This window comes from Taudactylus pleione, unplaced genomic scaffold (genome assembly GCF_031769625.1).
Source record: "Taudactylus pleione unplaced genomic scaffold, aTauple2 ptg000074l, whole genome shotgun sequence".
Classification (NCBI taxonomy): Eukaryota; Metazoa; Chordata; class Amphibia; order Anura; family Myobatrachidae; genus Taudactylus; species Taudactylus pleione.
Window position 1 is genome coordinate 2,359,523 of NW_028284476.1, and position 22,500 is coordinate 2,382,022.

The following is a 22,500-nucleotide window of genomic DNA, read 5'->3' on the forward strand; positions in this document are numbered from 1 at the left end:
CTGCAGTTGTGCTGCTACTAGGAATATGACTACTTTATAATGACGGGATCATTCTGCGCTTGTAATACTTTTAGAGCTTTTTATATTGTGAGTACTTATGAGGCATTTATCAGCATTATAAATGATTATACCTTGCTATAGTATGATAAACCAGGGTATCATTCCACACCTGTACTGAGTGTAATCAGAGATGGCAGGCCCTGCCTAATGTTATACCTCATGTAGATACAACTTTCATCAAAGTTTGGGAATTAGAACAGGTCTAATAAACATTTTAGCGCTAGGTGAATCAGTTTGCGGTAAAGCGCCAGAGAATGTTCGCCATAGAGCACGAGGTGTCCAATTGAATATGCCCCTATGGGATCATTCCTTAAAGCAGATGTGGATAGCTGATTACACTTCTAATATCTAGGGCCAAATGTAATAGGGTGAGAGCTTAGAAAAGTAGAGTTTCTGACACTTTTTAAACTTCACCAATGTAATAGAGTCCAAAAACAAAGTAACAGAGCGAACTTGCATGTTTTTTTAGACTTAAAAAACTCTCACAATTTAAAATCTCATTCAGATGTTTTCCCATTTTGAAGATAAAACTCAACCAATGTGAGAGTTTACTGCTAAACTCTCACATTTTCTAAACTCTCACCCTATTACATTTGGCCCCTAGACTGCTAACGGAAGAAATTAAATAATCGATGACCATTATGCTTATAAGACATGAAATCAGGACTCTGGGCCTGATTCAGAGCCGCTCGCTAGATGCGATCGCTCGCTCGCACGATGTGTATGCAAATTGTGTAGGCAGTGCAGTCGCACACAGGCACAGCAATGCATTAGCACGCCCACTATTTCTTAGAGAACGATCACATAGTGTATTCAGACACCCACCATCCTGTTTTAAGATGCCCACTTGTGCACATCATGTCCAGGAAGCAGTGGCATAACTAAGGGGGGTCGGGCAGGGTGCGTGCCCTGGGCGCCGTGGGACCGGCGGCGCGGGGGGGGTGCCGCCGGCCACGGTCCGACCTGCCCTCGTTAGCCACCAGTGTAGCGCCGACCGCAATGAGTGCGGTCAGCGCTACACATTTACACAGGACCGGCGCTAGGCTTCCAGCGCCGGTCCTGTGCTGCACACCTGAGCCCGTTCCCTCCCCCTGAGCGCTTGCCCAATAGCGATAGGAAGCGGGCTCAGGCTGTGCATAACACACGCATCGCCGCCAGCGCTGGCGGCGATGCGTGTGTTAAACATTGACTGCTGCAGCACCCACTGCAAGATCCAGACTTCCGTCCGGCTCCTGCAGTGGGTAATGGGACAGACGTCATGACGTCTGTCCCATTATGCTGAGCGCGCCAGCCCTGGAGGACTGGCGGGCGGCGGCGCGGACTGGAGGAGCAGCAGTAGCAGTAGTAGCGTGGATTCAGGTAAGTATGTTTTTATATATATATTGTTAAAAACCTGTCAGCACTACTGGGGGCACAACGGGGGTGGCTACCACTGGGGGGACCTCTACTGGGGTGGGGGCACAACGGGGGGGGTGGCTAGTACTGGGGGCACCATTATTAGGAGGACCTCTACTGGGGGGGGCATTACTGGGGGCACCATTAGCGGGAGGACCTCTACTGGGGGGGGCTATTACTGGGGGCACCATTATTAGGAGGACCTCCCCTGGGGGGGCGGCTATTACTGGGGGCACCATTATTGGGAGGACCTCTACAGGGGTGGGGGGGGCACTTAATCGCGAGGGGGAACCTCAACTGGGGACCACTACTTGGGGGGGGGAACTACTACTGGGGGCATTATAAAAGGGGCCTACTACTAGGGGCACTGCACTGGGGGGACCACAACTGGGGGCAATAACAGGAAGGACCACTACAGGGACCACTGGATAGGGGGGGTCACTACTGGGAGCCTGCATCAGGGGGACCACTACTGGGGGCACTGCATGGGAGGGGGGGGACTACTGCTGGGGGCACTATATAAGGGGCTTACTGCTAGGGGCACTGCGGGGACCACTACAGGGGGCACTAGATAGGGGGGATCACTACTGGGTGCCTGCATAAGGTGGACAACTACTGGGAAACCTGCATGGGGGGGACTACTGCTGGGGGCACTATATAAATGGCACTGCATGGGGGGAGACTACTACTGGGGGCACTATATAAAGGGCACTGCATAAGGGGATACCACTACTGGGTGCACTGCATTGTGGGGACTGCTACTGGGGCACTGCATAAGGGGGAACACTACAAAGGGCACTGCATTTGGGGGGACCACTACTGGGGGCACTGAGTAAGGGGAACTAATTGGGGGCTGTATAAGGGGGACCACTACTGGGGATACTGTATAAGGGGCACTACTATGGGCCTGCATAAGAGGGACCACAACTGCATACTGGGGGTACTGTATAAGGGGTACTACTGGGGTTAAGGTGCATATGGATAGGAATGTTCAGCGTGAAAATAAAGGGGTGTGTCATGTTGACACGCCCCATTTTTAAGTGACCATGCCCATTTTTTTTCTGCGCACATATCGGGGTGGGGGGGTGCTCCCTTTTCAAATTTGCCCTGGGCTCCAAATACCCTAGTTACGCCACTGCCAGGAAATGTATGCAACCATCGGTACATCGGATGCTATCGCAGCGCTTGAGGTTGACCATACCCTGCCGCAAGCACTGTGAGCACTTCAGTGTAAAAACAAGCCAGGTGATGTGTACTATGATGCTGTCTTATTATTATACACACCTCTAAAACGCCGTTGAGATGCTCAGGCACGCCTGCGTTTGCACCTCCACTCCCCTGTTTTTAATGGCCAGCCCCTGTTACCACCTACAATCGGCTTCCCCTGTCACTCACTCTGCTGGGCTGTCTATGCGCTGTGAGCGAACGCATTGTGAACTTTCGCTAAGGTATGCACATGGGCACAATGCATACATATAATGCACACACACTGCATACAATCGGCAGCAGCGAGAGCATGCATCTTAGCGAGCGGGTCTGAATCAGGTCCTATTTCTTTTGGTTTTTCTTCCACAGAAGCCTTGTGCAATTGCATTTGCCCTCTCACATGTGCATACAACACTTATAGTACCTGTAAAGGTGAAGACAAATATTGTAAAGCCAAAGTGTAGCTATTGTAAAGGTTGACTGAATATTCTTTGGGAACATTCGGTATTAAAATTGTGAAGATAAACATCTCCATACCGTGACACAAAGTCTACTGAGAACCGCATGGCATTTTTGGTTAGCTTCCTGCTAGTGAATATTTTTCTATCAGGTGATGCACAGTGACACATCATTGGAAGATAATTGGGTTTCTAAATTTGTGTATATTTGTGTATAACTAAAGTAGCAAAAATCAGTCAACAACATAGAATGATAAAGTTATTTTCTTTGCACTTCCTGAGAAAGTTCCCACCTCTTCCTGTCCTGTCTCCGTAGCCTTCAGCACTAATGAGCAGGATAAGGACAACTGGAATGCTCAGCTGAAACTGCTGCTGGAGTGGAACCAGTTGGAGCTGGCCAGTGAGGAGATCTTCACCAATGACCGGCGATGGGAGGTAGGTTACATTACACCAGTGGTTCTCAAACTCGGTCCTCAGGACCCCACACACTTCACTTTTTGCAGGTCACCCAGCAGGTGCACAGGTGTATTCATTACTCACTGACACATTTTAAAAGATCTACAGCTGCAGCTAACTATTTACTAGTAATTATGTGAGGAGACCTGCAAAACATGCACTGTTTGGGGTCCTGAGGACCAAGTTTGAGAACCTGCATTACACCATCAACTTGTCAGTCCTGCAACATGCAAAATTGGTCGTCAGTGGTGCAGCTGTGAGACATTGGATATTAGTGCACAGGGTAAACAGACCGGGACTGGCAGTCGGAGGACTCTAGCAGAAGGCTCGAGTCGTAACCCTGAGAATGACAGAGGATGATGGGAGAGGCCTAATGCTACAATACTGCCTATAGCTGAATATGGTTTTAGGGCCTAATTCACTACGGACTGCTATTGTGATCGTAGCTGCGATTACGCATGCAGTACTGCTGTGAAAATATGCTAATAAATGCAATCACAAAGCCGTCACACAGCCAGCATAGAGACGCCCACTACCGCTATCTCACACCTTTACAGTCCTGCGTATGCATCGGGAACATCGCGTAATATCGACCCCTCACGCACAAGTACAACAGGTTTGACCTTACTCAGAAATTGCTAACCTCGTCGCAGGCAGTGAGTACACAAGCTGAGTATGCCGTCGCAGTGGCTAATTTATGCTCGCCCAAGTAACGGCGTTCAAACTAGGGATGTGCAGGCTCGGATAGGTTCGAGTTTGCACGTGGAGTTCGGATTTTTCCCTCCAAAAAAACGGAACTCAGAACGAGGCAAAACGTCATCTTACATGGACGAACATCATCATTCCTGGACAAAAGACCAGGAATGATGATGTTCGTCCATGTAAGATGACGTTTTGCCTCGTTCTGAGTTCCGTTTTTTTGGAGGGAAAAATCCGAACTCCACGTGCAAACTCGAACCTATCCGAGCCTGCACATCCCTAGTTCAAACGGACAGGCACGCTGGCGTTTCTCTTACCACTCCCCCATCACCACCCCTAAACGCTGACCCCCAGCTTGGTTTTGCCTTTAAAATTATTGCTGCTTTAAAAATATGGGAAGACTTGCAGGAGTTCCTGCAGCAGCTGCAAGTTGCACCCTATTACACAAGCCAATTGGATAGAGATAAAGTGGAGAGAGATAAAGTACCAAGCAATCAGCTCCTCACTGTCATTTTTCAAATTCAGGGATCTGTTTTCTAAGCAGTGTTAGGAGATAAAGTGAATGGTGATAAGGTGCCAGCCAATCAGCTCCTCACTGTCATTTTTAAAATTTAGGGGTCTATTTACTAAGCTGTGTTAGGAGATAAAGTGAACGGTGATAAGGTACCAGCCAATCAGCTCCTAACTGTAATTTTTTCAAATTTAGGGGTCTATTTACTAAGCTGTGTTAGGAGATACAGTGAACGGTGATAAGCAACTAACTGCCATGTCACAGGCTGTGTTCGAAAAATGGCAGTTAGGAGCTGGCTGGTACCTTATCACCGTTCACTTTATCTCCTAACACATCTTAGTAATAGACCCCATAGCCTGTAACATGGCAGTTAGGAGCTGATTGGTTGGTACTTTGGGCCTGATTCAGTTCCGCTCGCAAGTGGCTCGATGTTTCCCCACTGCGCATGCGCCGTGTCCGGCGTGCGCATGCGTGAGCCTAGTCCGGCGACTGCAACTCAGTCGCTATGGGGCTCGCTACAAGACGGGACGGCTGTCGATGGTGAGTGACAGCTCGCCCCTTTTTGTAGGCGGGTAGGGGGGGTGGCTGCACAAACACAGGCGTTCCCTTAGGAACGCCTGGCGTTTGTGGGAGGCCCTACTGACATCACTACTGATGTCAGTAGCGGACTTTCTACTCTATTAGAACAGGGTCTCATCGCAAGGCCGATGGTCGCGATTATCGCAACGGCCTCCTGGCCGATCGCACAAGCTGTGGGAGGTCTCCCACAGTTTTGCAAGCGGCCAGAGAAAAAAAAAACACGCCCACAGACCCTGCGAGCTGCCTGCGGCAGCGAGCGGGTCTGAATCAGGGCCTTTATCTCTTTCCGCTGTATCTCTTTCCAAGGCTTAGTACATAGACCCCTATGTCACATTAGTGTATTACATTTTAATAAAAACAATTCTGCAATGTTTTCTTTCTCAGTACCACCTTCTGCCCTGTCTTTTCCCTATTTCCCTTGTCCACCCCCTTTCTTCCATAGTGATTCATTGCTGTCATACCTCTCTGTTAATCTATGACCATCATTCTTGTGCGCTACTCCCTTCCTTCATCAGTCAGCTGACCTGGAGGACGCCATGTTTGCAGCACTGGTGAAGGACAGGCCGAAGTTTGTGCGTCTTCTCCTGGAGAACGGCCTGAATCTACGCAAATTTCTGACCAGTGAAATCCTCAGCGAGCTCTTCTCCCAGCACTTTAGTACCTTAGTGTTTCGTAATCTGCAGATTGCCAAAAACTCCTACAACGACTCTTTGCTCACCTTTGTCTGGAAGATGGTCCTGAGTTACCAGCGTAACCGCAAAGATGATAGGAACAGCTGTGATGACTCGGAGATACAGGTGAGGGGACGGCTGACGCATGGGTTCTGTTTTAGTCTAGATTTTACTGTCTGGGCAAATTTCAGAGCCACCGTGCCTCTTTTCTTGAAATTGTTGGCATTCCTCTTTCACTTTCAACTGGGTAGAGCGACTTGAGCTCTTAGGGGTTTATTTACGAAGAGTCAGGTTGTAAAACCCGGCACTTCTGATCGTGCTTATGCCCGATATTTACAACCCAACGCTTTGTACAGGTCAATGTAAATTCTGTTTGAAGTAAAAGTGGGACTGCTTGTAGCTACTACATTCATAGCATCTAGTTGGCGTCCATTTGCAATCTCTCTGTGCCCCGTTATTTGGGATCCTCACCAATCGCTTCTAAAAGTTGTGCTGTTCAGTAGAGTTCTTGGTGTGAAGCGGAGCTCAGTCTTGCAAAAGGCAGGAGAAAGATTTTGCAGCTGAGGCCTTGACCTGATACAGTCTGTCCCTAATACTGTTTTTCCACCTAAGTGGCCCATTTATCAAAGTTAATTTGAGGTAAATTCCCCGAAAACACCTGTTTTCGGGGGTTTACCTCAAATACTAAGTATCCCCCGGATGTATGAAAGAGGGACCGCAGCATACATGCTGCGATCCCTCCATTGCCGCCGGCAGCCACCTCCCCCATAGGTTTCTATGGGGGATGCGATGCTGCCAAATGTATCAATATCGGGAATGCGAAGCGTTCCCGATATTGGCCCCAGCAGCTAACGCTATCTGAAGATAGCATTAGCCGCTGTAGTCTATGGGAACTTACCGCATATCAGCCGGCGGAGGGATCTCCCAGATCCCTCCGCCGGCAATGGGCGCTGCTCCTTTCGGAGCCCATCTCCCTGCATGTGCCGTATAGTACATTCAGCCGGTATGATCGCATTTTGCAATGCGATCATGGGCGGTACTGGATGCCCTGATCGCATTGCAAAATGCGATCCTTAATAAATGGGCCCCCAAGTCCCGGATCTGACCCCAGATTTGGAATACAGTTTCAAAACGGGTCAGACCCGTGACAGACTTCTTTTCCACTGTAGCGCTGATCCGGGTTATTTCCGGATCTACGCCGTACACACGCCACACGGGTGCAGTGAAACACTTCTCCCGGCGCTTGGAGATGAAATTATCTCGGAAGTCCCCATGCTGTAAACGGGACTTGAGTCGGACGACCAGAGTTACACGTTTACACTTGAGGGTTTCACAAGTCGTTCCCATGTTAAACCCTGCAAGTTACCTAGGTTGGATTGTCAGACACTCGACCTCGGAATCCAACCCTTACCTTTTACACCTAGCAGCAACCCGGGTTAATCCAGCAATAACCCGGGTTTTAGTTGTGGTGTAAAAGGGGCATAAGAGCAGACTTAAAGCAGGCAGAGGTACAGGAGAATAAACTCCCACAGAGCGCTTCTTAATTGTAACATCTGCTTCCACATACAACAGTCCAACTATCTGTCGCACCAAAAATCTCGTAGTAAAGTATGTACAGTAGGTTCAGCAGCGCTACAATCCACAGTCAGTTACTTTGTATTAATCTCGTTTCACTAAAAAAACTATTCATTGTTCAAAGAAAAGTCTCCAGACAAATGTAAAATCCAAGCAGAGGGCCTGATTCAGCATGGATCGCTATTGCAACAGCATACGCAGATCAATCGATCACTCAAGCGGAATGAAAGCCATCGTAGAGTGAGCGACAGGCTGTGAGCGTTTGGGGGTGGTGACGTGGGAGAGGTTGGAGAAACACAGGCGCGCCTGTCCGTTTGAATGCTAGGGTTAATTTATTTTGTTGGGAGCCAATTAACATACCAGTATATTTTTGGAGTGTGGGAGGAAACCAGAGTACCCGGAGGAAACCCGCACAAGCACGGGGAGAACATACAAACTCCACACAGTCAGGGGCCATAGTCTCGTTCTTCCAACATATTGCCTAGGGATTCCCATTTTGTTTGTGTGCATTGATATTTTAAACATTATTTTCCATCACTGCTTTCATTTCTGTTTTATTAAATGATGTTACTTTGTAGTTTCTTATTTTATCCTGGAACAAGTATTATGAATAATATACCTGTAACGAGCATACCGGATCTTTGGGAAACTAGTATAAATTAGGAGTCTGACCTCACCCACCTGTGCCTTGACAAAGACCTGCCCTGGGTTGAGACGCGTCGGCGGCAACAGGTGAATTCAATCAGTAGTGGAGAAAATACCTTTTTCCTACCAAGGAGCGGTGGATGAAGCCAGCGCAGTGTATGTGCCAGGAGAGCGGACACGAGCAGGGGAAACCTAGCAGACAGGGGTACAGTTCAGTCCCGGGACATTACCAATAATAAGTCTGTATTACATCTGGTTCCTGCAGGTTTTCTTTTTGGCTTGCTACTGCTGCGGTTGTGTAAGTTATAAAAGGGATGCTCTGAAGATTCAGATATTTTAATGGACTTTGATTTTTAATAAAGAGAATACTGCTTTTTATATTATTGCTTTTTGGCTTGATACCGGTTATTACTGCCTATATAAGAGACTGGTGTCTGTTTGGAATTTATATTTGTCTGGAGACTTTTGAGAACAATAGGGTTTCATGACATGACGATTAACTCATTTTGGAGTACTTTGTTTGAACAATTAATTGTCTTTTAGTGAAACGAGATTAATTCAAAGGAATTGAATGTGGATTGTAGCGCTGCTGAACCTACATTCTTTGCTACAAGAAGTCCAGGAGAGCCCGGTTCTATGGAGAGATTGGAAACTGCACCACTGGTGAGTTGGAGACCTGTTTTGGAATAGTTAGAATTGCACCAAGTGTATACAGTAACTGGCTGAGGGGTGTATTGCAGCACTGCAAGGCCTGTCTATCTTTGCGCCATGACAGTGCAGAGAGAGCGCAAAGGGGCATATTTATCACAATCTGCATTTTTTTTATATTTTCAGCATAAATTAATATTGCATGCAAATTTACTATTCAGCTCTTGCCAGGAGTTCAGGTCCTCAGCAGAGAGGGATCTGTACACTTTTGGGGGATCCTTAATATTTACGGGTAATCCCCGGAAAATGTCAGTTTTTGTCGAATATCTCACAAAGTTTAATGATAAAAAAGCCCCAAAGTGTCCTAGCTGCCCACTTATACCTCTTTTCCACCAAAAACCCAGGTCAGACCCATTTACACTGCACCTTTCATCTGGGTTATTCCCAGGTCAGCCCTGTTCACACTAAACTCAGGTCTGCCCTGCTAAACCTGTGAGGTCATTAAAAGTGGGAGGTGACTGCTCCACAGCTACCAATCAGCTCATTTTAGGCATGATCCAGGTCAGATAACCTGGGTTGCACCGTTTACACTGCACCATTACCCAGGTCCATCCTGGGTCCAACCCTGGTAGCTACCTGGGTTGGATTGCAGGGTCACTTGACCCAGGTTATTTTTCAGGGACCCTTTTACACTGAGCTGCGACCTGGGTAGACCCAGCAAAAACCCAGGTTTTTGCTCTGGTGTAAAAGGGGTATAATTAGAAAAAGGTTAATAATGAGGTAGCTATCCTTAAATATGTTGTTTTCTATATGCTAATTTTATCTTGCTTTACTACTGCTTACTATTAAAACTAATTTGTAAATCCTACCATGGAGCATATTCAATAACCAGTGAGATTTTCAAAAACCTTGGGTTTTTCCCGCAGGCATGATTAGTATTCGTATTCAGTATTTAATTGGGCGCAAGGATTATTTTCTCCCACGGTGCAAGATTTATTTTTGCACAGTCTCAGTAGAGTCGGTTTCAAAACAAGGAATGGAATCTACATATTGTAGGGGAGATGTATCAAGCCTTGGGGCCTGATTCTGAGCAAGTCCAATTTTTCCTAAAATCTGTATTTTAAGGAAAACTTGTCAAAACTTGCTTCAGATCCCCTTGGACATCCCCCCCCTAATGACTAATTAGGCAATTGGAAGTTCCCAATTAGCTTAATTAGTCCAATAATTAATTACATGTCATTATTGTTTGTTAAAACTAATAATGGCCTCAAATTACCACAATAATTATTAATTTCATTATTAAAATAATTTTTAATTTTTATACCCTAAATTTAATTAAACGATTTAGTTAAATGAAAAATAAATGCTTTTTATTTATTTTTTTAAATTGGCCTAAAATTCCTCCAAATTCCCTTCTTTTTTTCTACTTTTTTTGGTATTTTTTGTTTAATCCTTTTGTATTTAAACAAAAACTTAAAAAGTTGCACTTATCAGCCATTTAATGAATTTTGAAAGAGTGATATATTTTATTTGGGACAGTAATAAACATTAACACCGTTACCAAGTTTGTTTAAAACACAGGTTTATGCCGGGTTAACCCAGGTTGCTGCTAGGTGTAAAAGGGGCCAGGGTTGGATTTCCGGGTCGGCGCCACGGACTGAAGAGGGTATGTACCAGGTCTGACCCGGTTGGAACCTTGTTCCAAATACCGTGTCAGACCTAGGAATATAGCGTAAAAGAGGTATTACAGTAACAATGATTTTCTGTGTTTACTGCGTTTTGTCCATATTCCAATATTGGAATTCATGAAAACTCAGAATCCTGTGTGTGTCAGCACAGCAGTCTCAATATGGTGAGTTTTAAAACAAGGAATGGAATCTACAGATTGTAGGGGAGATGTATCAAACTTTGGGGCCTCATTCTGTGGTGAGAGTAAAGCAAACAAGAGCAAGTACCTATGCACCTTGGTAAAACCATGTTGCACTGCAGGTGGGGCAGATTTAAAATTTGCAGAGATATTTCGATTTCAGAGAGATGCGTGTCCTAGCTCAAATCTAAATTGCAATGCAAAATAAAAGCTGTCCAGCAATTGTGGGCTACATGCAACAGCAGGCAGTATTTAGTATTTACCATGCATGCAAAAAAATGAATTTATTTGCACCCTTTGCATTACAACATGGTATGTACAGGCGCACAGTTACTTGGAGAGAGATAAAGGGGGTGATACAGAAGTATTTCAGTTAATTATCGGACTTCTGAGTAACCCCTATGGTCGCGCCGGAGCCATTTTTACTGCGTACAGAATCGCAGTCACAGGCTGTGAGACGCTCTGGAAACGGTTGCAATCTCCTGCATTTGAGTCACCACCAACCATTGCCCTCACAAGCAGCACCTGCCTATCAATCACTTTGCGAATAAATCCTAACAGCAAGTGACAACAAAAATGAAACATAATGCATGTGCAATTGTGCAGATTACTGATCATCGCTGAACTGCGAAAACACCGCAAATACCTCCATCTCTGAGTCAGGCCCAAAGTACAGATGATGGCAGTAGTTGGGGCTAAGAAAGAAGAACACAATAAGTGTCTAACTAAATTGCAGGACATTACCAGGACGAGCCTTCATATTGAAACACTGAGAACTTACAGTGCAAAAATGGTAGATTGGTCAGTGGCTAGAGATGTACTAAGTCATTGGGGAGAGATACTGTAAAGTTGAGAGATAAAGTACCAACCGGTCAGCTCCTAACTGTCATGTTACAGGCTATGGGCCTGATTCAGAGCCGGACGCTATTTGCGGACGCTCGTTCAGAAAAAGGGGCTGGCTATTTACATTGTGCACTCGCTCTTTGTGGTCTGTTGACGCCTCTATGTCTGAGCGAGCGAATGAAACATGCACTCGCTATTTTGTAAAGACGCCCCTTGGCCGCTCGCATCATACGTCATCTCCGCTCTTTATTAGATTAATCGAGTACATCGAAAGGCGTATGAACTGCTCGCTATTCTTGTGGTAGCATTTTCCTACCGCAATCATGTGAGCAGTTCAGGCTAAAAGACAACCAAGTGACGTGGTCGATGACACTGCTTTGTTAATTATGCACACCCTTAAAACGCCCGTTTTGACCGTTTGGCACGCCTGCGTTCGGATATCCAGCCCCGTTTTCAAGCACCTTCCCCAGTTACCACCCACAAACGCCTCATTCTGTCACTCAAATTAGCAGGCATTCGCTATATTGCGAGCACACGATTTCCGACCGCACTGACTGGTTGGCACATGCGCATTACAACCCATACGCATGCGCAGATGTGCGAACATCGCTCGGAGCGAACGAGCGGCAGCTTACGAGCGGCTCTGAATCAGGCCCTATGTTTGAAACAAGACAGTTAGGAGCTGATTGGATGGTACTCTCCACTTTGTCTCTTCAAGGCTTAGCTTTCTCCTTTGGTGAGGAGAGTACTATGAGGTTTATTTACTAAGCCTTGGAGAGAGAGAAAGTTTATGGAGCTAAAGTACCAACCAATCACCACCTAACTGTCACTGTACAGGCTGGGTTTGAAAAATGACAATTAGGAGCTGATTGTCAACTTTATCTCTCACCACGGCTTAGTAAATAGACCCCTATTTCTGCAAATATGCAGAAGAACTATGGACTATAGAGAAGCAGTGACTTGTGAGAAAGAGACCAACGTTCTGATGATTGCGTCAAATTACCTAGGGAAAGAATAATGGAAACTTTTTTTTTTTTTTATTTGAAAGTTTCCTGTATTACAGTGTGTACCTGAGTTTACGCAATAAATATATATAAATAATTTTTCTTATGCAAACATATTGGAGACAGCAAACTGGTGACAAGTACAGTAGTTCGGTAATAGAAGGGTTCATTGTTTATTATACTAAGCAGTGTTAGTGAGTGAGTTAATGAATGTAAGGCTGGGTACACATTAGAACGATGTGTATCCCAGCCGACCCGAGGCCCGATGGAACGATATATATCGGTCAGCCATACACACTGCATGATCCGGTGTATGGCCGCACAATATAGCCTTCCATCTTCCACTTACCTGCATGGCGTCGTCAGCGACGTTCACACATCTGACGTGCAGCACAGCCAATGGGCCGACGTCGCTGATGACGTACGTGTACACGCGCTTGTGCGTACACATTAGACGTTATAGATGATATGTCGTTCCGATCGTCATCGGAACAATATGTTGTCTAATGTGTACCTGGTCTTAGTGAGTGGGTGCTATATATATATATATATACACATTATTTGTGATAGTTACAAAAAAGCTGAGCCAGTGGTTAATATCTGCATCTTTTCTTTTTTTGTTGTTGTTGCAATCACTAAGGATCCAATAATAAAACATCCTGTCCATGTCCTGTTCATATGGGCCATACTGCAGAACAAAAGAGAGCTGTCCAAAGTAATCTGGGAGCAGGTAACAGCATCATATTATACATACTCAGTATACTTCCACTACTTTCTCAGTATGCAGTGGATCACTGAGCTTCTGACCTGGGGGATATATTTATTAAAGTGCAGGTTTACAAAAAGTGGAGATGTTGCCCATAGTAACCAATCAGATTCTAGCTATTATCTTCTAGAAGGTGCTAGATAAATGATAAGTAGAATCTGATTGGTTACTATGGGCAACATCTCCACTTTTATAAACCAGCACTTTAGTAAATATACCCCCCTAGAGTTTTTATTTATCCTTAGATCCTGTGCAATGCAGGCTAGTTACTATTAAGTTGAATACACATTAAACACACACATAATACTAATACACATATTAATAATGGTGAACTAGCAGATGTGACATTTTAATATTGTCCTTTGTTCAAACTCCTAGTTACAAGAGGTCATAAAAAAATAAATTTTTAAAGGCCCAAATTTCCTGATTTGATTTCTCCGTCCGTTATTGGGTTCCTCCTCCTACAACTCTGGAGTCAGGGGCGCTAAGGGGACGGGGGTCTGTGAACCTATCAAGGAGGTAACCGTATAACCATGCCCCCATGATAGTGTGACCACACCCCCTTCCTTGGCATGCTTCTGCAGAGAGCAATGGTATTCACAAAGAGGTGTGCCCATGCCTAACACACTTGGCCACATCCCCCAGTACCCGAGCCTAGCACATGTTTGGTTGGCGCTATCTGTGATACTTCAGTGCATATATATACCAAACACTATTGCATGGCATAGAAGCGTAAGGGAAGGGAAGCCTGTTTCTGAGGGACCTCTTACATCCAGCATGGGGCTGGTGCCAGTTCCGTTACTTATGATGATGGTTGCTGTGACTGGCGTACAATCAGTGGGCGGCGCGGCTTTCTTCTTGCAGATGCACAAATCCTTGCAATAGCTAAATGAAATCTCGCATTAGCTTAAGGTGGTAAATTTCGGCTTCCGAATCTACCCATAAATACAGTCACTTTGTGTCTCACATTCAGCCCCATTGGAGCTTCAAGTCGTGTGTTATTTACATGAATTACTGCAGCTACATCCAAACCCCACGCGCTTCGCCCTCTGTATTGTAGCACTGCCAGAAGTGTTATTATGTGATTGTTGTGCATGTTTTTCCCAAGACGAGAGGATGCACCCTGGCAGCGCTCGGTGCCAGCAAACTGCTGAAGAGCCTGGCGAAAGTAAAGAATGACATCAATGCTGCCGGGGAGTCTGAGGAGATCGCAAATGAGTATGAGACCAGAGCAGTGGGTGAGTCGCCATATATGAACAAAGTGTAAGCTCTGAGGCACAAGTTGATCAGTCTCTGTTTCAGGCAGGTTCTGTCCTGGGCAGTGATGCTGGGGTCTATTTACTAAGCCTTGGATGGAGACAAAATGAACGGAGATAGAGTACCAGCCAATCAGCTCCTAACTGTCATGTCACAGGCTGTGTTTGAAAAATGACAGTTAGGAGCTGGTTGGCTGGTACATTATCTCCGTTCACTTTATCTACACCGGCACATCGCCCTTAATTGAAACAACCCCTATATTTATTTCTGTAAAGTCATTTATGAAATAGCTGTATTCCTAGTATAATTGATAGACTGGTGTGTTTTGTAAATAATCATATAGAATTATGCATTTAATTGGTAGTAACGCACCTGGTACCCAAAGGATTAGTCTTTAGCTCTATCTATATGGAGTTAATGTAATTGTTCCCTGGCTAGATTAAGTATTGATGCACAATGGAATCTGTTGATATGAGCAGAGGGAATATAGCAAGTTAATATTTTATACCAGTATTTCCGTGCGAGGTGAATAATAATACTCATCAACTCTCGTGTCTACCGCAAACACTTATACCGCATTACTGCTTAGTAATGTTGTCGTTTATATAAATAATAGCAAAATTAGGTAGCAAAATTGAAATTTGGTAACTCAAGTAAATTTTTAATTTTTTTTTGGTTATAAAATTATTTTGTTGCACAATAAGCTACATTATAAACAACAGCCAGCATGCCGGTTTATGTTTAATTACATAGAGGAAATTACTGCACCCCATATTATAGGACATACTGTGCCCTTGCTCATCTAGCCTAAATACACCATGCAGCGCGATATGCCGGGCGTGAGTAAGCCGCCAGGTCCATGGGAACTCTGCATCTTTTTTTTGCTGAAAATGAGTTGATGTGACGAGGACGCACCAGGAGACTGTGCTGATTAACTTGTCACATGACGCACAAGGAGATTGTGCTGATTAATTTGTCACATGACGCACCGGGAGACTGTGCTGATTAATTTGTCACGTGACGCACCAGGAGACTGTGCTGATTAATTTGTCACATGATGCACCAGGAGACTGTGCTGATTAATTTGTCACATGACGCACCAGGAGACTGTGCTGATTAATTTGTCACATGATGCACCAGGAGACTGTGCTGATTAATTTGTCACATGACGCACCAGGAGACTGTGCGGATTAATTTGTCACATGACGCACCAGGAGACTTTGCTGATTAATTTGTCACATGACGCACCGGGAGACTGTGCTGATTAATTTGTCACATGACGCACAAGGAAACTGTGCTGATTAATTTGTCACATGACGCACAAGGAGATTGTGCTGATTAATTTGTCACATGACGCACCAAGAGACTGTGCTGATTAACTTGTCACATGACGCACAAGGAGATTGTGCTGATTAATTTGTCACATGACGCACCGGGAGACTGTGCTGATTAATTTGTAACGTGACGCACCGGGAGACTGTGCTGATTAATTTGTCACATGACGCACCAGGAGACTGTGCGGATTAATTTGTCACATGACGCACCAGGAGACTGTGTTGATTAATTTGTCACATGACGCACCGGGAGACTGTGCTGATTAATTTGTCACATGACGCACAAGGAAACTGTGCTGATTAATTTGTCACATGACGCACAAGGAGATTGTGCTGATTAATTTGTCACATGACGCACCAAGAGACTGTGCTGATTAACTTGTCACATGACGCACAAGGAGATTGTGCTGATTAATTTGTCACATGACGCACCGGGAGACTGTGCTGATTAATTTGTAACGTGACGCACCGGGAGACTGTGCTGATTAATTTGTCACATGACGCACCAGGAGACTGTGCGGATTAATTTGTCACATGACGCACCAGGAGACTGTGCGGATTAATTTGTCACATGACGCACCAGGAGACTGTGTTGATTAATTTGTCACATGATGCACCAGGAAACTGTGCTGATTAATTTGTCACATGATGCACCAGGAAACTGTGCTGATTAATTTGTCATATGACACACCGGGAGACATTGCTGATTAATTTGTCACATGACGCATCGGGAGACTGTGCTGATTAATTTGTCACATGACGCACCAGGAGACTGTGCGGATTCATTTGTCACATGACACTTGTATATCTGTGTGCGACTGAGACTGTAAATGACACTTGGCGTGGAAAAAAGCTGCGGCTGCTGCATCGTAGCACTTCGCATGCTGATTGAGAGGCTCAGTCACACACAGATATTTGGAAGTTTTCAATTAGCTTAGTTGGCCCAATATTTATATTTCATTTTTGGGTGGTTAAAAAAAAAAAAGGGCCTCAAATTACCCCCAAAACAACTTTTTCGTTAGTTTTTGGCGCCCCACATTTAATTTAAGTATTTTTTGAGATTAAAAATAATTGCTTTTTATAATTTAAAAAAAAAAATTAGTGACCTCAAATTTAACACAAAATCACCTTTTTCTCTTTTTTTTTGCATTTTTCATTTAATTAGTTTGTGATTAAATGAAACAAAAAAATACTTTATATAAATTTATTTTCTTATTTAAAAAAAAAAATGCACAAATCAGCCATTTGACACAGTTTTAATACTTCCAGTACAGTACTTTCCTTGAGTCCACTACAAGCCTTCTATATGGCCCTGCAAACAAAGGCCCTGATTCAGAGCCGGACGCTCTGACCAGAGCGCTCGCTCTGAATCAGGGCCCACCTCCATTAATATGGAGCGTCCTCCTGGACGCTCGTATAGCTGTGGGTCACCACCCACAGCATATACGAGCGTGCAGAATGATGGTCGCGATGGTCTTGACCATCGCGACCATTGGAACTGCGAGTAAAAGCCGGCGGTTGGGTTTTTCAACCGCAAGGCCAGGAGTGATTTTGGCTCTATCAGAGCCAAAATCACTCCCACTGACATCACTAGTGATGTCAGTGGGGCCAGCTTCAGACGGTAGGCGTTCCCTTGGGAACGCCTCCGTCTGGCAGGCACGCCCCTGGCACGCCCACCAAAGGGGGCGTGCTGTCAGTCACCATCGACAGCACGCCCCCTTTGATGAGACACTCCGAGCGAAGGAAAGTCCTTCGCTCGTCGGGTCTCGCGCATGCGCAGTGGGGACCATCGACCCACTTGCGAGCGGACAGCCGCTCGCGAGTGGGTCTGAATGACCCCCAAAGTTTTCAATTTGTTGGGATCCAGGATGGTCTCCCCACTTTTTCATGCACTTCTCCCAGGTCGCATTTTGTAGAAAAATCGCACACACCCTCGCGGTGATTAACGCGAATGGGCATTTCTTATGGGATCTCGCATTTCTCAGGAGTGCGCATTCATACGATGTTTGCCAGTTTCATTAAACAAATTTCTTTTGCAAACTCGCACCTATTTGGATTGTCTATTGTGGACTTTGGGCCAGATTCACTAGGGATCGCTATATAGCGTACGCACGCAGTTTTACTAGGAATATATGCTAATCCATAGCGATTGCAATGCTGCTGCATCACTAGATAAGGACGCCCACTTCACCTACACGCACATCTGTAATGTTTAGCAAGACTGCAAAAACATCGGTACAATCGAGTAACATCGGACCCAAACGCACTGTTTAGGCAGGTCAGACCTCTCTCAGGAATTGCTTACTTCAGCTCACGCTATGAGGCCTCAGGCTGCGTAGGGTATCGCAGTGGCTAATTTCTGCTTGCCCCCGCAACACCGTTGAAACACACTGGCACGCCAGCGTTCGCCTGACCCCCCCGTCACCACCCACAAACGGCACTTCCTGTCAATCACTCTGCGATGGGTCTGTGTAGTCACTGTGATCGCTGTCCTGATCGCAATGACTGGTTCGCGCAATGCATATGCCGATTGCTGGTGTATAAGCAACTGCGATCCAAGCTGAATCAGGACGGACGGCAATTGCGATCGCAGCTGCGAATCATTACGGAACGCAGCTGCTAAAATATGCAAATGTTTGCCAAAGCTCAGCCGCCATAAAGACGCCCATTGTTGCGTTCTAATATCCATCCAATCTCGCTCTTCTGCGTAAACATCGGTACCGTCAACATGCATCGGCCACTCACGCAGCATTTAATGCAGGTCTGACCAGCCGCAGATACTGCAAGGCTCGACGCACGCAGAGGGCCCTCAAGCTGCGTATGCAGTGGCTAATTTATGCACGGCCAGGAAACTGCGTTCAAATGGACAGACGCGCCTGCGTTTCTCCGACCACTCCTCCGTCACCACCCCCAAACGATGACAGCCTGTCACTCATTTTGCGATTGCAGCACGCGCTCAGTGCGGCTTATAAGCATGCGCAATATCAAACAATCGCTCAATCTGTGTCCGTATTTGCAGGCCGCGGCAGGCCCGGGTAACAGGGGACGTGGCCACGCCCCCTTCGGGGGAACAAAAAATATATATTTTCAGCGGCGCTGCACGCTGGCGAGGGGGGCGCTGAGCCCCCTCAGCCTGGCGCAAAGCCAGGGGGGGCGCGATCAGTGTGATCGCTCCCCCCCACAGGCATAGGAGACCGCTGTGGCTGCTGCTCAGCACACGCAGACCCATCACAGAGTGATTGACAGGAAGTGCCGTTTGTGGGTGGTCGATGGTGTTGTGGTCGGCCGAACACAGGCTTGTCAGTGCGTTGGGACGGCGTTGCAGGGGCGTGCATAAATTAGTCACTGCAATACCATACGCAGCCTGAGGCCTCATAGCGTTACGGGAAGTAAGCAATTCCTGAGTGAGGTCTGACCTGCCTTACCTGTGCATATGGGTCCGATGTTATTCAATGTTACCGATTTTTTTCACTGTGTTGCCCAAGTGTACGGTTGTAAGGGGAAGTGGGCGTCCTCATGTTAGGCTGAGATCGCATTGCATATCACCGCTGATATTAGCAACCGCATTGCGTGCGTATAAGCAGAACAGCGATCCTAGCTGAATCAGGCCCATAGTCCATTTGTGCCAGGGAATTTATACGTGATTTCTTCATATTACATGCATACAGCTGGATGCGCGCAGTAAGTGCTGGATAATGTATGACACTATAATTATGTTATTGGTCTAGAGCTATTCACAGAGTGTTACAGCAATGATGAGGACCTGGCGGAGATGCTGCTGGTCTATTCTTGTGAGGCCTGGGGGAAGAGTAACTGTCTAGAGATGGCAGTGGAAGCGAAAGACCAGCAATTCATAGCACAGCCAGGGGTGCAGGTAAGACACACATACCCGACATCTGTGTCCCCCTCCTTAGCGCACTCACTCTGGACCTCGTGCCAAGAGCAAAATGGTCAATGCACAGTGCAGAATCATCTGCTGGAGCTGTGATCATATGCGCAAGTGTGCCTAGGTTTCCGCCAAAGCGCCTTGGGGTTACTGCGTTAGCTGTTTGCGGCGGAGCAGAAGATTGTTCCAGCTAATAGGAAGATTTGGAGATGGAGATAGGGAGGCCTTTGCTAAGTATGGAGCAGGTGCACTGGCCCGTCTAGTTTTATGGAGCAGAGCAAATGTCATTTGTTTTACGGAGGGAGATTATTGAACTGGAGAACGAGCGCATGTAGTCGTCTTTGTCCTGTGTGATAAAAAAAGCTTAATTAGGAAGGGGGCACATAATATATGAATCAGAAGGGGTCTAACGAATAGCTAAGCTTCAATTGATGCGGAATCAAGAAGGCAATTCTGTTTTTGTTTTGTTATAGACATCTGTATTTAGTAATGAATAAAATGATATACTGTAAGATCGGCGCAACCCTCCACTGCAGCACGCGGCTCTCAAGAAGAAAACACCAATTCAGAATTCACACATGTAAAACAATGAGAGAGCCGGCGCTTAGGAGTGTCCCCATAGGTACTTCTTCAACAGATCTCCTTTCTCTCCCGTTGTACTCCAGATATTCGTGTATATGAAATAAAACAGACAGTGGACCCAAATCAATACCGATGATCATATAATTATTTTATGATTTAGGAAAGTTCCAAACCCGGATAGAAATAGTCCCTTGTAGACACCAGTGTATCCCTAAAAAAGGCAACTGGAGAGAAATGGCAACACCCTTCAGTGTAGATAGTATGAAGGCAGATGTCAGTCTGCTTACTTGTAAGCTTACATCAGTAAGACTATGTAGAGACACATAAATGTATCCTTATCTTCCTTGTGACTTTATCCTTTTCACATTTGAGCAGGCAGGTATAAGCAGAAAGAAACTCGCAATGTGTATTCCAAATGATCATACTTTATTAAAAACTTATAAAATATGGGAAAACTTATCCATACCAGATGTTAGGACCCTTTCCACAATACCACATACAGAATGGAACCCGGGTGTTCAGCATGGGGTATGGGTGAAGGCACGTGTGGTCAGGATATACTGCCCCTGTCACTTAATCAACGCGTTTCGGCACTGCACTAAAGCTGGTGGCAACAGATACTGCTGGTAGCCAGGTCTGATATCAGCAGTATCTGTTGCCACCAGCTTTAAGCAGCCCACGAGGAGTAAAGAGGCACACTGGCAGCAGTCACTTATCTTGAAAAAGGCGCCAGTGCAGTGACAGGGGCAGTATATCCTGACCACACGTACCTTCACACATACCCCATGCTGAACACCCGGGTTCCATCCTGTGTGTGGTAATGTGGAAATGATCCTAACATCTGCTATGGATATGTTTTCCCATATTTTATAAGTTTTTAATACAAACTAAGGGAAATACCAGCAGCAATTTTCGTTTCATGTCACTGTGATACAAACGAAAATTCCACTGGTATATAGTAATACTTACCCCTCCGGCGAGGTCCCGCGAAATCCAGGTCCTCGGCGAGGTCCTCAGCCTAACGCTGCCAGCATCGGGGCTCCGGTGTCATACACATGCACGATGGTCCGTCTGTGCATGTGTATGACACAGGGACCCGCAAGTACTTGGAAGGCTTCGCTGAAGCCGGAAAGGCACCGCCGGGTCTCCATTGCCGGCAATGAGGGGCGCATCACTCTCGCCATCTAAAAGATGGTGAGAGCGATGCTGCACAAACAGCGGTAATCTAAGATTACCGCTGTTTACTAAATACAGAAAAGTGGCATAACCCCTTTAGCGAGCGCTAAAGGGGTTACCTTTCGTTTATAAATGGGGCCCATAATTTGGGCAACTGAGTTTGGCATGACGGGTATTTCTAAGTGAAATAGGCAGAACCGGTTACACAGCTGTGGTGTTATTAAACTTCGTGCAAAATAATACCCCTTTCAGACTTAGGCAAAAACCCAGGAATTTCCCGGGCGCACGGCGAGTCGACCTGGGTTCTGCTTATGTCTGAAAGGGTCTGACCCGAGTTGACAGTGCTGGTCCTAAACCCTGCAATCGACCAGTGTTATTCCTGGGACTTCCAACCCGTGTCAGTGCCCCAACTTGTGTCTGAAAGGACTTGAATGGCGGGCACACTAGCGCTTGGAGATGACATCATCTCCAAGCATCCACTGTTAGACAGAAAAACCCGGGTCACTGGAAGAACCGTGTCCTGTATGAAGGGTGACAACCCGGATCTATCAGCCAGGTGTGACAGGGTAGGTACTCAAACCCCGGCTTCAACCCGTGTTCAGTGCCCAGGGTCCGAGTCGTGTTAGAGCCGGGGTTTATGTCTGGAAGAGGTATAAGTTTGTTTTTAACACTTGATTTGTGGCTTTGGCTGCACGGAGCTTGTCAGTGACTGATAAGTATATGTAGTCACCTGTCTAATAATACAGTTAACTGATATTAATTTATGTATACCATATAAATCTATGAGAGCTCAGTTTATAGCAACATCATATTAATATGTTCCACCCTTTCTCCTAACATTCCTGTTTTGTCCTGGGGTCTGCTGGAGCCATCTGAAACCTC

General features: G+C 45.9%; 1 protein-coding gene across 1 annotated transcript in view; it reads left to right on the forward strand.

The window, feature by feature from the left end:
* TRPM8 (transient receptor potential cation channel subfamily M member 8) overlaps nucleotides 1-22,500 on the forward strand; it is a 96,422-nt gene that overhangs the window by 27,570 nt on the left and 46,352 nt on the right. Inside the window, exons 10-14 of the mRNA XM_088467771.1 lie at nucleotides 3,436-3,554; nucleotides 5,880-6,161; nucleotides 13,258-13,347; nucleotides 14,492-14,621; nucleotides 19,703-19,848. Of these exons, the coding sequence (XP_088323897.1) occupies nucleotides 3,436-3,554; nucleotides 5,880-6,161; nucleotides 13,258-13,347; nucleotides 14,492-14,621; nucleotides 19,703-19,848 (767 nt within the window). The remainder of the gene's footprint in view (nucleotides 1-3,435; nucleotides 3,555-5,879; nucleotides 6,162-13,257; nucleotides 13,348-14,491; nucleotides 14,622-19,702; nucleotides 19,849-22,500) is intronic.